Source organism: Chenopodium album, chromosome 20 (assembly GCF_948465745.1).
Source record: "Chenopodium album chromosome 20, dcCheAlbu1.1, whole genome shotgun sequence".
Classification (NCBI taxonomy): Eukaryota; Viridiplantae; Streptophyta; class Magnoliopsida; order Caryophyllales; family Amaranthaceae; genus Chenopodium; species Chenopodium album.
Genome location: NC_137853.1, coordinates 30595846 through 30613289, shown reverse-complemented (window position 1 = coordinate 30613289; position 17444 = coordinate 30595846). Strand labels below are relative to the sequence as shown.

General features: G+C 36.5%; 1 protein-coding gene across 6 annotated transcripts in view; it reads left to right on the top strand.

The window, feature by feature from the left end:
• Positions 1 to 1964: 1964 nt before the first annotated feature.
• Positions 1965 to 17444, top strand: part of LOC145596594 (ribosome biogenesis protein NSA1-like) — a 33571-nt gene continuing 18091 nt past the window's right edge. For 2 of the 6 annotated variants that reach the window (XM_081652783.1, XM_081652782.1), the window contains exons 1-12: positions 1965 to 2111; positions 2293 to 2394; positions 2523 to 2638; positions 3208 to 3237; positions 3347 to 3480; positions 3624 to 3803; positions 3942 to 4005; positions 4120 to 4227; positions 5436 to 5589; positions 10895 to 10984; positions 11255 to 11310; positions 12576 to 12633. In XM_081652783.1, coding sequence (XP_081508909.1) covers positions 2313 to 2394; positions 2523 to 2638; positions 3208 to 3237; positions 3347 to 3480; positions 3624 to 3803; positions 3942 to 4005; positions 4120 to 4227; positions 5436 to 5589; positions 10895 to 10984; positions 11255 to 11310; positions 12576 to 12633 — 1072 coding nt within the window. In that variant the 5' untranslated portion in view covers positions 1965 to 2111; positions 2293 to 2312. Of the gene's footprint in view, positions 2112 to 2292; positions 2395 to 2522; positions 2639 to 3207; positions 3238 to 3346; positions 3481 to 3623; positions 3804 to 3941; positions 4006 to 4119; positions 4228 to 5435; positions 5590 to 10894; positions 10985 to 11254; positions 11311 to 12575; positions 12873 to 13541; positions 13626 to 13836; positions 14311 to 17444 lie in introns of those variants that run through there. The other 4 variants (XM_081652785.1, XM_081652784.1, XM_081652786.1 and 1 more) reach the window with 4 other exon arrangements.

Genomic DNA, 17444 nt, shown 5'->3' with positions numbered 1-17444 from the left:
TACTCACTTCTTCTCTTCTCAGATAACAAATAAATTATAACATCAGACCTTAATAATATACCATGTAATTTGTACCAAAAACAAAATACCAACAAATTGCAAAATTTAGCCAACAACAAATACATACTGAGCACTGTCAATCGGGTTTCCAGTCACATCTCCAATGGAGTTATCCACACATCTTTAAATAACGCAATTACATAGACCTTAAAAATTCTTCAATCAATTCTTATCAATTAACATTTACCAACAACAAACATTGCAAAACAAATTCACTCACACAAATAGCATTTACAAATTACAGCATTCACTCACATTTAAAGCACATCACTCACAATTACAGCACATTCACTCACATTTTTGCATATCTAAAGCAACTACAAATTCCATAAAATAAATCCCGAATTGTAATTCTATGAAACACAACGACTTACAAGATCAAGTGGACGCTTGACGCCTTGAACATCACCCTCCTCCATTGCCGGCTACTCTCCACCAGCCGGAGTACTGCAAGCCCTTTTGAGAACTTTCTCGCTGGAATTCTGCGTTGTGCAAGCTCTTTTTCAGCTACTTTCTCACTCCTCTTCTTGGCGCTAAAACTCAACAACATCAATGAGGACAATCCCATTTTCTGTTATTCTTTTTCCCTATTATATCTTCAGCACGTGACCCCTTTTCTTTTTCCCTATTTTGCCTTTTTTTTAAAGCATACACGCAAAATTCCCATTGTGCCCCCTGCTAGAGGTTTTATGTCCTCTAGTAGCTAGAGCCTGAGAACCCCGCCACAAATGTAGATACTCCTTCCGTTATGCAAACAAATTGTATTTATACTTTCTTTTTTGTTTTTTTGTTTTTTACATTTAAAAAATAAAAGGAAAAACTGCCTAAAATAATAAGAACTTTGCCTCATTCGCCCAAAATAATCCCAACTTTCGATTATTTTTAATTAATCCGAACTTTAATATGAATTCGCTTTGAATGGTCCCAACCGGTCATGTAACTTGTTATAACAAGTTACCTGACACGTGTCGGCACATGATAGGTCAAAAAAATAAAAATAAAAATAAAAAAAAACCTTTAAAAAAAAAAAAAAATTAAAAACCCAAACCCAGCGGCAGCCCCTGCCACCGCCGGGAAGCTTCTGCCGCCAACACCCCTCCCCTTCCCCCGTCCCATTTCCGGCCCCTTCCCTCCCCCGCCCATTTCCCGGCCCTCCTCCCCTTCCCCTCGCTCCGTTTCCGGCCCCTCTCCCTTTCACCCGTCCCGTTTTAGATCTGGGTAGGGGGTGGTTTCGGGTTTGGTTTGGTTAGGATGTGGTGGTTTTGGAGTCGGGATGGTGTAGTGGTGGTGGTGGTTTCGGGTTTTGGGTTGGTGGGGAAGGCGGTTTCGCGTCTGGGTGTGGGTGGGGGTGGGGGCGATGGTTCTGAGGTTTGGGTTTGGGTGGGGATGGGGATGGTGGTGGACTGGTGGCTGAGGTGGTGTGCTAAGGTGGTGGTGGTGGTTTTTTTTTTTTAATATTTGATCTAACTATTTTTTTTTCAATTTTCGATTATTTTTTTTTATTTTTTTTATTTTTGTTAATTTTGACCAATCACGTCATGACACGTGTGCAAGTAATCTCAAGTCACAAAAATTAACCTGTTTAGCCGGTTTCAAGTCACTTGGGACTATTTAAAATTAATGGGGTATAAAGTTGAGATTATTTAAAAATAATCGAAAGTTGGGATTATTTTGAGCGAATGAGGCAAAGTTCGAATTATTCTGAGCAACTTTTCGAGAAAATCCAAGTTGATCTCTGAGATAAATTTGTAAATATATCTCCTCAAACAATAATACAATATAATGTTTTTCTTTTATTTTTTAAATAATAATATTTTTTAAATAATAAAAGTGAATTAATCTGGGCTCCCTCCAATTTTTCCAAAATAAAAAAACTTTTTTTATTTTTTTTTTCAAAAAATTGGGTTCGTACTTGAACCCACCCTAAATACGCCCCTGGGCCTGGCTGCAGCCTTCCCTCTCTTTCTCCTCCATTGAAAAATACTCTGAAATTCTCCATTGAAGCGGCTTCTGAGCTTTCTCTCCTCCATTGAAGCAGCTTCTGAAACAAGGTACCTTCCTTTTAATTATCGAATATCAATTTCATAATCAATTGTTTAATTCCACACTTTCGTTGATTTAATTTTCAGTATACTCAATTTAGGTTTCAGATGATTGAACTATTGTATATAATTACTCGAAGAATTTAAGATTTGCTAATTAAGTCAAATTTGGTTGATAAATGTGTTGCAGTCCTCTGCCCATATACAGAAATGCCGCGAACAACCACAATCGAATGCCCAGGTTGCCCACCATTAAGAGCCCTAACTTTCGACGTACTTGGCCTTGTTAAAGGTACTAACTTTAATCTTAATTAATGCTTAATATTACCATACAATTTATTCATTTCATGGGTGTTTTTGTTTTTTTTTTTCTTTTTTGTTGAATAATTTCCTTACAAAATTGTCGCCATTGTTGTTCAGTAATTGAAGCTCGGAGTAAGCAAGATGGAGTTCCTAAGGTTGTAGAGAGGTGGGGTGACCCTGATTCCTCTAAAGCTATCCTCGCCGCTTCTATCAATGACCGAAAATCCAACCCTGTATGTATGAGTTTTCTGTTCCTATGTTTATATTTTTGCTTATGTTCTTACTTTTTTGTGTGCGTGTTTTTGTGAAGTTAATGTATTGTGATGAGCTTGTTGTTTTGGTTTTTGTACTGTGTTTGCTTAAGTCTAATATTTTGTGTTATTGCTTGACAACATCTTCTTAATGCGTATGAGGACTGTATATTTGTTTCATTGGCTATATTTCTTGATGAAATGGAGTTTTAGACTCACGGTGCATGTTTGGGATTGTAGTTTAACTATCCCTGTCTGGGTTTAGAGTGTGTTCTATTCACTTAATTTATATAAGTGGTAATAATGTGAACATGAAGAGGCCTTCGCTGTTAGAGTATGGAGTTCAAATTACATCATCAGTTTGACAATTAAATCTTGAAGGATGGAGCTGTTTTCCAGGGGTGTGCCGTGTCATATACTTTCGTGTCTGGTTTAACATGCTCGTATGCCTTAATTTCTTAGGAAAAGTTGTTGATTTTGTACATATTATGCTACTGCATTGTATCTATTCAATTGAAAAATCTTCTAAATATTGTTATTGATTGCTGCAGTTGCTAGCAGTTGCCAGGAAAAATGGTGCAGTAAGTTGCTTGCTTCCCATGTCAACACCAATGTAAATGGTATCATGCGTATCCTGTTTTAAGCTCATAGTTTTTTGCTGCGTTGTGTACACGGTATTGTACTATTCAGATTGAAGTTTTGAGTCCGGTTACTGGAGAGTTGTGTTTTTCAATCTGCGATGATGGTGATGACACTTCTCCATTAGATGACCCGATTGCTGGATTGCATTTATTTAAAAAGCGGATGGTAGAGTCATCATCAAGGTGGGTCATTTTAACTCTCTTTGTATGACATCAAGAAATAAAAGTTTCTTTTTGGATTTTAAATTTTGACCTGAAGTAAAGGAATACAATGGGCTCACTGTGGTGGTATTAAATTAATCTCTATATGTTTTATGTGTAACTAGGTCGTGCACCTTGCTTTCTTGTACAACTAAAGGGAAAGCAAGCTTGAGGAGAATTGAAGATTTTGATTCACACACTGGTTCTGTTTCTTCTGCTACTCCAGAAACGTGGAGTGTGTGCGGTTCTGGTGAGATTTGCTGCTCCAAAGTACATGCTGATGAAGGCTACTCTGTGTTTGGAGGGTAAGCCTTGTGTATTCAGAACTATATTTCTTAAGAAATTTAAAAACTAAGATCTTTTTACTGTTTCATTTCATTTAAATAATGCTGATTTTGTGTTGAATGATATGCTTTAATTTCTGTTATTATGATTCTTTTTAGGAAAGGCATTGAAATTAACATGTGGGACCTGGAGAAGACTAGTAAGATTTGGAGTGCAAAATCTGTAAGCTAAATAATTTTACTAATTAATTCCTTCCTGAACTGCAATGTGACCTTGTTGTTTTTGAATTTTGTCAAGCAGACATAAATTCTAATTATTGTTATTATGCTTTTGCAGCCTCGAGCGAATAACCTTGGAATTTTTACGCCAACTTGCTTTACATCTTTGACCTTCCTAAGCAACGATGATCATCGCAAGGTTGTGGCTGGTACCAAAAACCACCAGGTAATATTAGCTGATGGAGATTCTTGTTGTCAGTTGTTTGGAGGCAAATGTGGTCCTTTTTAAGACCATGCTTTGTTTTATTAACTTCTTTATATTTGGGAGATCCTTATATAGCCAGTTTCCTATGAGTAGTGGGGGGGGGGGGGGGGGGGGCGGGGAATGGGGTATGTGGAATTTCCTATGTTTTTTTCCCTGACGTAGACATGTCTGAGCACATTTGTAATTACATAAGCTATAGATTGCTGTTGACAAGTATGTTTAATCTGCACTATTTCTTCAAAAAAGGTTTTCTCTTTGTTGACTTAGGGTCTGAAATGTCTCAACTTCTATTACTCTGGGTAAAGATGCATGACCAATGCTCCATATCCTTTCCTAAGATCAGTCTGAGTGCATATTTGAGCAGATGGAGAGTAGCTTTAGTAATTCCCATCTAGGGATGCAAGAACTTTTTCATAGACTCAACACACGAAATGGGTGAAACTGTCTTTGCTTGTCTGAGTCACTTTCTATCAGCCACTAGTGGTTTACTCTTGGCCTTGGTCACTGCATTACTTCATGGATATTTTTATACACCATTATTTATTTAAAGTGTTTGTACCCTGTGGAGAATACCTATTCTTGTTGGGGACCTTTCAGAACGTGACCCATCAAATCTCTGGGCATATTCAGGAAACTGCAAATCAAATCCACTTATTTTAGCCTTTTTTCAGAAGTTGATCTAAGTGTTAAATTTTCCTTTTTAAGATGGTTATTCAACTCAATAAGATATTTGCCTCTGGTTACCTTACGTGATAGAAATTTTAATTTTTCTTTTAAACATGTTTTGATGTATTCGAAAAAAAATACGGAGTAATAGATAATAAATCAGCCCAGTTTTTTGAATTTCCAACTGAGTAATTGTTAAAAACCCATCTGCCTTAGCCCACAAGGGAGTTAAATAAGTCATATTCACTAAAATGCTTCATTAGAAAGATGTAAACATTCCCTTCATCCATTCCCACAGAAAGTACAAATAGCCATTAAAACATTCTGTTCTTTCTCTTCATCTTCTTTTTCTTTGTCAGATTTGAGAGCTGTTATTTTTAATCAGTGACTAAAGAGATACAATTATATTTTGAAGATTTTAGGAAGCATAATAGCAAGTTTACCTTTTATTTGCATTATTTGTTTTACCGAATTTTAGCTTATGCTTACCTTTGTCCGGATAGGTTCGCCTCTACGATACATCATCTCAGAGAAGGCCCGTGTTATCAATTGATTTCAGGGAGACACCTATTAAATCTGTTGCAGAAGATTTGGATGGACATACTATATATGTAGGAAATGGTTCTGGTGATCTGGGTTCTTTTGACATTCGTACAGGTAGTGAATTTGAACATCTTGAAATATAATTATCTTGTCTTTTTGACCTAACATTTTTGTATGCCAGTCTTTGGTTGATTGATTGTATATCTGGATAAGTAGATCATATGGTTGTTGTACATAGCATTGCAATTTCTTTTATTCAATCGATCACGTCACTAGTGTTTTATTTTTTAAGAAACTTCTCTTAATGTTGGTTTATCTCTTTTTCTAAGGACATAGTTGAGCTTTTATTCCTATTTGAAAGTGCTTATGTTACTTTGTGATTCTTATACATAGTTGGTCCAGGCTAAGTTGGCAAAATCTAGTGCAAAATTGCCAATCCTGAATACAATCAATCAATCAATCAAAGCCTTAATCCCATAAGTGGGGTCGGCTACACGAACCAAATTTGATTATTCCGTGTAGTTATCAATATAAATCTTCCTCCTCTATCCCTTACGATCCAATGCTTCATCCTCATGCAAATCCATATATTTCGTATCCTTCCTAACTCCTTCAAACCAAGTCATTTTCGGTCTCACTCTCCCTTGTTTAAGCCCTCCATGTTCCCACTCTTCCACTCTTCGAACCGGTGCACCCTCGGGTCTCCGTCTTACATGCCCAAACCAACGCAAACGATTTTCCCTTAGTTTGTCTGCAATGCCTGCCACCCCTACTTTCTTGCGAATAACCTCATTTCTGATTCTATCTCTTAGAGTGTTCCCGTACATCCACCTTAACATGCGCATTTCCGTAACCTCCATCTTTTTAATGTGCTCCTTCTTAGAAGCCCAACATTCTGTACCATAGAGCAACACTGGTCTTATGGCAGTCCTGTAGAATTTTCCTTCAACTGTAAGGGGATGTTTCGGTCACGTAACACTCCGATGACTGCTCTCCATTTAAGCCACCACAACTTAATCCTGTGGGCCATGTCTTGATCAATGTCACCATTTTTCTAGATGATCGACCCCAGATACTTAAAACATTCACTCATGAAAGCGACATACCAAATATTCAGTCTTACTCCGACTTAGCTTAAACCCTCTAGATTCCAACCTTTGCCTCCATTGCTCCAACTTCGCGTTAACCCCACCTTTAGTTTCATCCACCAAAACGATATCATCCGCAAACAACATACATCATGGAACCTCATCTTGAATTGGTCTAGTTACTTCATCTAGAACCGTTGCAAAAAGAAAAGGGCTTAATGCAGACCCTTGATGCAATCCAATTGTAATAGGAAAATCTTTTGTCAACCCTCCACATGTCCTCACATTTGTTGACACATCTCGATACATATCCTTAACCATATCCAAGTACTTTCGTGGGATACCTTTTTTCAACATTGCCCACCAAAGTACCTCTCTTGGCACCTTGTCATATGCCTTCTCTAAATCAATAAAGACCATATGAAGATCTTTCTTTACCCTATAAAACTCCATCATTTGTCTTATCAAATGGATTGCTTCCATAGTAGATCTCCTAGGTATAAAACCAAATTGGTTATCAGAAATGCTTGTGCATTCCCTCAACTTGGGTTCAATCACTCTTTCCCACAACTTCATAGTGTGGCTCATAAGCTTGATCCCTTGATAGTTAGAACAATCTTGAGCGTCTCCTTTGTTTTTATAGACCGGGATCAAGGTGCTTTTCCTCCAATCTTGCGGGATCCTTGTAGCCCTCCATATTTTGTTAAAGAGGTCTGTTAACCAATCAATACCAATCTTACCCAAACACCTCCACACCTCTATAGGTATACCATCAGGGCCAACCGCCTTCTTAGGCTTCATCTTCCTCATTGCATTCTCCACCTCTACTCTCCTAATCCTCCGCACATACTCCATGTTGATTTCTTCATCACTCACGGAGGTATCTCCTCCTCTTGTACTAGGACAATTTGGTTCTTATCTTTGACACACTTTACCATGCCAATATCCTTGCCTCTTGTCTTCTCTTTGCCATCTTATAAATAATCTTTTCTCCCTCCTTGTAGTCAAGCTTTTCATAAACCTCCTGATAAGCCTTTTCTTTCGCTTGGCGAACAACTGCCTTTGCCTTACTCTAAGCCTTCTTATACACTCCAAAGGTTTCATCACTCCTACATTTTTCCAAGGCTTGATAGCATTCCCTTATTTGTTTAATTACTGCTTTCACCTCTTCATTCCACCACGAAGTATCTCTCTGCATCGAAGTTCTTCCCCTTGATTCCCCTAAGACCTCTTTGGCTTCATTCGTAACCAAGTCATGTCTGGATCCACCTCTCCATCCCAATCCGCCTCCTTAATTACCTTTCCCGTAAAAACCTTAGCATATGCATCGCTTAGAGTCCACCATCTTATCCTTGGCTCCTCTTGTCTTCCTTTTCTTCGCCTTCTCTTTCAAACGAATAGTCATAACCAAAAGCCGGTGTTAGGTGACCATACTGTCTCCTGGGATTACCTTGCAGTTTAAGCAACTTTGTCTATCCGTGCTCCTTGTGAGCATGAAGTCTATTTGTGTTGCATTTGCTCCGCTCCGGAAAGTTATCAAGTGTGAATCCCGCTTTTTAAACCAAGTATTAGCTAGAATTAAATCATATGATTGGGCAAAATCCATAATAGCTTCACCACCTGCGTCCCTCTGCCCATACCCAAAGCCTCCATGAACACCCTCGTAGCCATCTCGACTCGCCCCAACATGCCCATTTAAATCACCTCCAATACTTAATTTCTATGTGTGGTGGACACCCTGTACCACCTCGTCTAAATCCTCCCAAAATATTCGCTTCTCTTCTGCATCCAAACCAACTTTAGGAGCATAAGCACTAAGGGGTCGTTTGGTTGGATCATTTGGAATGGATTAGAATGGAGTTAGAATCCATTCCGTCAACTTTTTTGTTTGGTTGAGTTTTTTAGTAATGGAATCTCATACCCAAGGGGTTCTAATTCCCCCCCCCCTCTACCTATGGAATTCCATACCCACTTCTTCCCCTAAGATTCACAATCCATTCTATTAATGAAGTATAAAATCCATTCCAATAATAAAACCAAACAAATTTGGACTAGTATGGGTTTTAGTATCCATACCTCTCTAGTATGAGATTCCATACCAATCCATTCTAATTTGATGAACCAAACACCCCCTAATTACATTCACAATCTCCTTGCCACATAGAAACTTCACCCTTATCAACCTATCATTCTTCCAAAAGACCTCGATTACCTCTTTCGACAACCTCTCATCAAGAATCACACCAACTCCGTTCCTAGCTCCACCATTCCTAGTCTTGTGGCTCGTTTCCTGTCCAACGTACCACACCTTATACCCCATAATCAAGCCTCGAGCTCCTTCTCCTGTCCACCTTGTCTCTTGGAGGCACATGATGTTTACCACATTATTAATTTTTTTTTGGCATATGAAGTTTGTGTTAATATCCAAAAGGATATTATGATAAAAATATTCTATAGCACAAAAACCAAAGCACCCAAGCAATCTCATATAGCATTAGTTTAACATTTATTTTACTGTCTAGAAAGAGTGGAATACGAGACTCCTCACTTGATAGAGAGCAATACAGATTATAAACACCAAGACATATCAACACTGAAAAATCATCCTACACAATAAGAAGCTGCCTGTACATCAATGTATGGTACACCACCCTAATACATTCCCAATAGATAGCTGGCCGATCCTTTCTTTGAGTGGCAATTCTTTGCTCATACCTGTGTATCTGAAATGCTATAAACATGTTCAACAAAAACAAAAATGCCATAGAGCTGGAAAATTGGAATCATCTTCTTGCAGAACTTAAGTGCAATATCAATCTTTTTGTCTAACATGAAAAGATCTCTATTAAACTTCAATAGTTGCAAAATTGCCGTTCTCAGGGCTAAACTGAAATGAAAAGCTAAAAACAGATGAGTGATAATTTCTGGCTTTACACCACTGAAGTTACACAAGTAACACCCAGTTTCAATTTGTGTGAAGTGAATGTGGTTTTTGAGCCATTACTTTGAAGTTTGGCACCTAAGATGGAGATTTTGGATGTGGGGTAAAAAATGTTGAATTGGCTTGGCTTAAATTTAAACCATTAAGTACAGAGTATTTATCTTCAGTTCGAATGCAACTTGATGTAATTCTTTAGTATAAGCACATTGCTGGAAATGGCTGGGTGGGTTCCTTCTTCATACATTTTTTTAATGTAACTGATGTGCGTGATTTGAAAGCATGGATCTGCCCTTTCTCCATTTCTCTTGGTTTTTATATTCTGCTTCCTTTCTCCTTTTTGCGAGCTCACTTTTAAGCTGACTCATGCTTCTCAACCTGTGAAGGGTTTTCATTAAATTAGCTTAAAAGTGCTGTTTTGTCTATTTTATTAAAAGGGAGTGCTAGAAGATCCAATAGATAGTGTTAAGTGCTCATTTGGTTTGAGAAAAATGTGACAAGAAGATAGTGGAAAAGCTCTAGAGTGCAAAAGTTAGTGTTCACTGGAGGCAGATTTTAATAGTTCTGGTTTTTCAATTGGGTGTAGATTGAAAAAAAAAAAACCTTTATTAAGTTGCACTGCAATCTGTTATTGGGAGAGAGAGAGGGGGGGGGGGGGGTTCAGGTTGGAACAGTTCCCCAATATAGGTTTTGTTTCCATATATATATGAAGAACAAACACAACACTCATCCTGTACTCTCTCCATCTACGAACACAGTACTTGATAGTTAACAGGACAAGAAGCCTTACTCACTTTCATCACAGCATGTATACATTTACCAATTCCTTGGATGAAATCGAGTTTATTTTCAAAAGCTCTGTTCTCCCTCAAATTTTATACACTGTTCACTGTTGCAGTAATCTAAGCACTTTTAATGCTCCAAAGCTTCTTGTCCTTCAAACCTTTCCCAAAATAGACTCTAGTAAGTAACAATGTCGTTTACATACCCTTCTAACCTTTAGCCAGCCACAAACTTCTGGGATATGTAATTTATCAAATCACATTAAAATACTGAGAATCTGGATCGTAGGGATACATGATGGGAAAAGAATTTAAACACTGATCTTTATGTATTGAAGCTTCTCCATAACGTTCTGTCTTCTTGCTTTGTTTGGGGTCCCTTTTTCATAGTTCTTATTCTAGGGCAAAAAGTGAAGTGTTAATAGTAGTCAATTAAGCTATATGATTTTGCTTTAATTTTTTTCTTTTTTGTTTTGAATCTATGACTTCAAATTTTTGACGCTGATGTTAATGTCTTACTACTATGAAGTTTGGTCAGTGTAACAGGCTTTCATTGGAGACTAATCTGTTCCGTTATTTATTTATTTATTTTTTATGTTGAATTGTGACAGGGAAGTTACTGGGATGCTTCTTGGGAAAGTGTTCTGGTAGTATTCGTTCCATAACCAGACACCCTGAGCACTCTATCATAGCATCATGTGGTAATTACTTAATGATTTATTTTTGTTCATTTATTGATCAAATTATCTCTTATCTAGCTATATATATTTGTATATATATATATTTTTTATCATTAATAATTTTCTTTTAGATGTGAAAGGGGTGGGGTTAACTGTTTTTATTTTCATGTATATATAACAAAAATTTAGCTGAAAGCGAAGGATGAGGTGCCTCCTTATTTTGAATCTAAGATGACCTTTGATTGCTGTTTGCAGAACTTCTCTTATATAATACTTTCCTTTCTGAATCAGGGTTGGACAGTTATGTGCGCTTTTGGGATATTAATTCTAGGCAGCTTCTTTCTGCGGTAAGTTCTTTGTTGCCAATCAAATGATTGTCTTTAGGAGCTTCTGTGACTTATTTCATGCATTACCGATTTTCAACTCTGTATGACGTTTCTAACTATTGCTCCCAGTGGGATCATTCAATTTCTCCATATTCCAATCTGATTTCCCTAAATCCATGCATACATGTTGATGTCTCCCTACGAAAATGCAAGATCTGTGATGTAGTGTGTTTTGGAGGGAAATTTGGGGAATTAAGCTCAAAGTATAACTGTTGATGTCCTTGCTCATAAGATTTGAATTTACTTGCACAACGGCTGTTTTTTAGCTACTCAAGCAGTCTTGCGTTAAAGATGCTCTATTACTGAAGTTAAATTATGGTTTCTCCATCTTGCGTAGCCTAATATTTCAAGAATACTATGAAAATGTTGGTCATTCATGTGATTTCTGGGGAAATAGTTGTGTAAATACAAATTGGCCAGGGGCCCTCTGAAGCTGTAACTTGATTTGGTTCGTCTGAAAGGAATGTGCTATATGCTGAAGAGGCTTCTTTTTTTTAGATCAACCGAGCAGTTGTGAAAACCAATTTGTGCGTACTTTGTGCCTGTGTGGAGTGTACTATTTTGTATATAGGCAGAGATTTAAAATTGATATTCTTGTTGTGGTCAATCAAAATGCATCAGAATAGCCTTGTCTTCCCCTTGTACTGTAGTAGTGTAAATAGTTCATAAGTGGATTCATAAGCTGGTTGGTTAGATTGACTTGTGCCTGAAAAAGTATGATTATCTTATCATGGTGATCAAATGTTGCCTATTAAAAACTGTAGTTCAGTTTTAGCATCAAATTTTTAATTAATTGCACCTTAAATGTTACAATGGGCTTCTGAATATTTGTGGTGATGATGTAAAAAAGACTAGTACGTTTGTTTATCAAGTTGATACTTTTATGGTGCTTGTTCTTTGCATATTTTGCATCTCTTGCTGCCTCTTATGAAAATAATTATGTAGCAAACGTTACACAAGTATTCTTACCAGAATGTTTAGCTTTCAAGAAAGTGTAAATATAGCAGTTGCAATTATGATTGCGTCTAGCTACGCAGTTGTTTTTCTGCGCTATACTACACATCATGTCCTAGTAAATTGTGAAATAGAGAAAGAACTTCTCTAGCACCTTTACCAGGTTGATTGTATTGCATTGCGATGATTCTTTTTTCAAGTTTAAACCATCGCCAACTTCTATATTTGCCACATATCTGAAACATTGTTTTTCATCTGTAATGCTGGTGCAGGTGTTTTTAAAGCAACATTTGACCAATGTGGTATTTGATTCAAATTTTTCCAATGAAGGTTAGTTCATTTCTTCAATGCCACCTTTTGATGCCTCTCAATATGGATCTTTCGAAGTATTTTTTATAGAAATTTTCATGAACTTGAGGAGAATCACGTAACATGAAAGTGATATGATTATTTTACATGTATTTTAGTGCTATTGTTATTCTTTTTGCTACCTTGAATTTTTCTATGGGAGGCAAATATACCTTGATTTCAACATCTAAATAAAGAAAATGTTACAAGGTTACGTTCTCTATTATTCCATATATAATTATTACGTCTTTCTTACCTGTTGTACTTCTATTCTTTGACCTTTAATTCTGCACGTGATATCAATTAATTTTTTAATGGTCATACACTCATTACATGAGATTTTCATTGCAACTTTGACACAGTATCCATTTAAACCAGTTATATATGATGCCATTGCATTTTTTTCTCCCTTTGCTATGAATCCTTGAACCGTCTTGGCGTCTTATAGTTGTCAGAGCCAGTGTTCTCATAAGAGTCATGAACCAGTCCCAGTCCCAGTCCCAGTCCCAGTCCCAGTCCCAGTCCAAATTCCCTGGACCTGTTAGAGGAGAGATCTATTCTAGTTTTATTGCAGAATTGTACATGTGTACAAATCTAGATACTGAGATAGTGATATTGGTTCACATAAGGATACATAAATTTATTCCATTTCTTTCATTGCTATTGCCTCACTAGAAAATCTCCTTTAAATCCTATTTTCAATATATTGGTGAACCGATTAGTAATGAAGTGAAACGATTATTTTATATGTGCAATTATGGTCTGTTTGATAGATAATAAAGAGTAAAAAGGCTTCTAAAGAAAACCTCTTGGCAAAGTCTGTGGTAGATTGGTAGTACAATTTCACTTTCGTGTATCTCATAAATGTCTATCTCTACTACATGCTTTAGGAAATTCAAGAAAAACACAATTATGTCAGAGACTCAGAGCAAAGTTGAAGTACTGAGATTCACATATTTATCTGTTACTGTAGTTTTTTTTTTTTTTTTTTTTTTTTTTTTTTTTTTTTTTTTTTTTTTTGAAACAGCCTTGTGAAAGAACTTAATCATGCAGTCCCTCTCCCTTTTGCTTATCTGATGAAACAATTTGCTTTTCTCCTGATAATTAGATATCCTTTTTGAGTAATTAGTAGTTTGTATTTGTTGAAATAAACTAGTATTCATGGAATGATCAATATTTGGACAGAAACGACAATTGCTACAGATCCACATTGGGGAGTCTTCATCCCAAATGTCATCATTGTCATTGTATGGGTAGAGCGCAGCAAGGGGTGATTCAACCATGTCCTTGAGGTACACATCTTCATCATCACTGTCGCTCTAAGCTCGAAACCCGACGTCTGAGTTCGTAAAATCTCTATCGACTTATTTAATCCTTCGGATTAATTCGTCGCCTTTGTTAGGTTACACAATTGGGTGTGACCCGAAGGGTTCAGTCAAGAGCTAGCTGTAATATTAATTATACATTAATATTACTGATCGGAAGCGGCCTCCAGCTAGGAATTCGATCACGTAACTTCACTGAATATTTAGCTTTCCTAATTAATTCTGAACCCTCTATCGGAATAATACACTTGTTCGAAGGAAACCATTCCTTTCAATCTCCCACTTGTCCTTCCGGACAAGTGTGCTGTATGTGTATTGCCTTTTTCCTATGTCATTTAATGCCTCTTCATGAACTATAAGGTAAGATTCATCGTCATCCTTATTACATCCATAATTGTTTCTCGATTTCCGAGTTCGACTATCAAGGGCAGATGATTTCTAAAATCCATCTTGAGCACGGCCATACATTTTCACAGTCTCGCTCTTCGAGAGGCCTTGTAAACAACAAAGACATGTTTCCTATTGTTAATAGGAGGAAATTCCCAGTCTTGCATTGTAAAGCTTCCCTTACGAAGAGGCCCTAGCCGCTTGAGTGTTGCCTTTATAATCCCCTTGTACGGCAGACGTTTGACAACATCAAAACGGACTAGTACTCAAACAAGAGAACTTACAATACTCATGGTTGAGGAAAGAGGTACCTATAGCCATAATGAGTCATATACTTATGACGATTATTAAATCTCTTAAAGTATTTCTCATAGGTTGATCCGGTATAGTTCCAAACTTATACCTATGCAAATGATTTATGACATTCATGTCCTTGTAGCACAAGAAACGGTGTTATAAATCATACTACACACTAATCTCGCGTGGTCATTAGTCGTCCAACTTTCATATGACCTCGATTAGGGATAGTTTTGATATGATATTCAATGTTCACTTAATAGGTGTTTCTTTATCCAAGACATTGTCTTGATACCCTATTTTGAATATTGTCAAATCGAATGTACTCATTATTTAATTCTAAAGCACAATTAAATAGTTTGTGGAATTATTAGTAAAAAATTTATTCCACTACGAAACTTTTCAACGTTTCATCTTATGATAAATGGTTTTCCCCAAATGTTTTAAGAGTAATACTCTTTACAAAACATTTATAGAAATCACACCCATATCTAATATGCTTGATTTCCTTTTGTGCAATTGTGAATGTTGTGGTTCACTTATTGCATAGGTTTAGTTATGATTAATTTGCAAATCTTAGCATCTTCATTATCGAACACTTTAATAATAAGATGATAAAATTTGAGTGTGTTATGGATTACATGTGATCTAGGATTTATTTCCCAAGTGATGGCTCCCACTCATTTTCATGATTTGAGACTTTAAATTTGGCAACCTACAATCATCAAAGTTCAACAACAAACCATCCATTGAACAACTTCTTTATTATTGGCTCTAAGGCAACAATGTTCTCAACATATACTTTAGTAGACTTCTTAATGATGCTTTGCTTGGATTTTACTCCAAACGGCTCACGATGATTTGGGATACCCTAATCATTTGTGATCATGGAAATTTACCGTAAATTTTCCCACATTGCACATGGATGCAAGTCCATGTTGCCATTCTCAAGCCACGACGCATCTAAGCTTGCGCTTACAAACGACTTCCTTATTAAGGATCTAATCCCTGCAAAGGTTGTGCTAGAAACATCAAAACTCAAATTATATTTGTTTCCATGCATCAAGAACTCATCCTTTTACTTAACCAAGTACTTTGGATGTTCTTGTTCATAATCTAACGATCCATTATATAGATTCAAGTCGATTGGTACTTTATACTTCTCATGTTCTAAGCATGTAAGTCATGTGTCGATTCTATATCGTAGCATACATGATGGACCTAATTGCAAAACTATTCCCAATTTGATCCCATTCATGTGACTTATAGCTCATCGAGTTTCACTGAGTCTTGCTAAACTGTTTGCTATATGATACGGTTGAAAGTCTCTACTAGAGTCTTTCTTGTTTGACTTAGTATTTGCCTAGCTTATACTTAGTTCAAACAATTACTTAGTCTTATACATATGGGTCAAAAGCCACTTCAAGTCCTTTATGTTTAACACAGTAAATTCCTTTACTCGTTTAAACATTTCATTAAGTCTATACAATAGATCTTAATTCCCACTATGTACTAAGTATCGCCTTAGTTTGGTCCATTATTGAAAAATACTTTCAAATCTATGCTTTTAACATTTGATAGTCATTTTACAATAGAGTTCGTAAACTTCACATTGGACCTTACAAAATTGACTTTGCTCCCACAAAACTTCTTATTGAAAGAATTTCCATGTTTCTCAATAAGCCAAACCTTATATTAACTTTATGAGAAAACCCATTTCAATTCCTACATGCAATGCTTTCCTCAATCCATTAATGGATTTATTGAGCTTTCTTTCAAATCTAGCGATATTTTAGATTTACAAAACCCTTAGACTATATCCATAGTCTCTTCCAAAATTCCATTTTTAGGAAGGTGGTTTCGATATCTATTTTGCCATATTTCATATGTGCAATTTTGCTAGAATAATCACGAAAAGACTTAAGCATTCCGATTAGTGAATAGGTTTTATTAAAATCAACGCCATGAATTTAATTCTAACCTTTTCAAATAATCTAGCTATGTATGCATATACATTTCAATATTCGTTAGTTTTCCCTTGAAAACTTGTTTGCAATCGATGGGTATTTACCCTTCAAGCAAATTGATCAAGTTCCAAACTTGATTTTTAAACATGGAGTCTATTTCGGATTTTATGGCCTCTAACCATTTCCGGAATTCAGATTTGTCGTAGCTATCTTACAAGACACTATTCCCTTACTATCCAATAGTAAATAGTATACTTGTAAGTCTTAGGTTCATTTCTAACTTAATAGAAACTTTATAGGATTCAATCCAAGCCTTTTGGTGAATTCTATACCTATACGGGGTAATTGCATCAAACACTGAGTTTCAAGGCGCTTCTAAAGCCCTTTGATTGTTTTGATCTTACTCCATCACTTTTAAAGTTTTGTGAGTAATGAATTCTCTTAAGGCACTTTTAAAGTCCTTTGAGTATTCTTGATCAATCATTCTCATGAAGCCCTTCTAAAGTTTTCTGGGATTCTCAGTTCTAGTTTATTGCTTGTCTCGATGGTCATCGATTTCATTTTCCTCCCACTTATCATTTTGGAAATGTGTTACTCTCCAGAAAGACACCACTTAGAGCAACAAATACTATGTTCTCAATTTTGGTTGTGGAAGTAATGCCCCTAGTCTCACTTGAATGCTTACAAACAGACTTGTATATTGTCTTTGGGTAAAAGTTCGTTGTGAAACAAACAGTTAGCTTCCACTTGTGCTACCTTAGCCCTTATTAAGCCACTTAGCTCCCACTAAGCCAATGAGCTCCCACTGAGGCTAAGA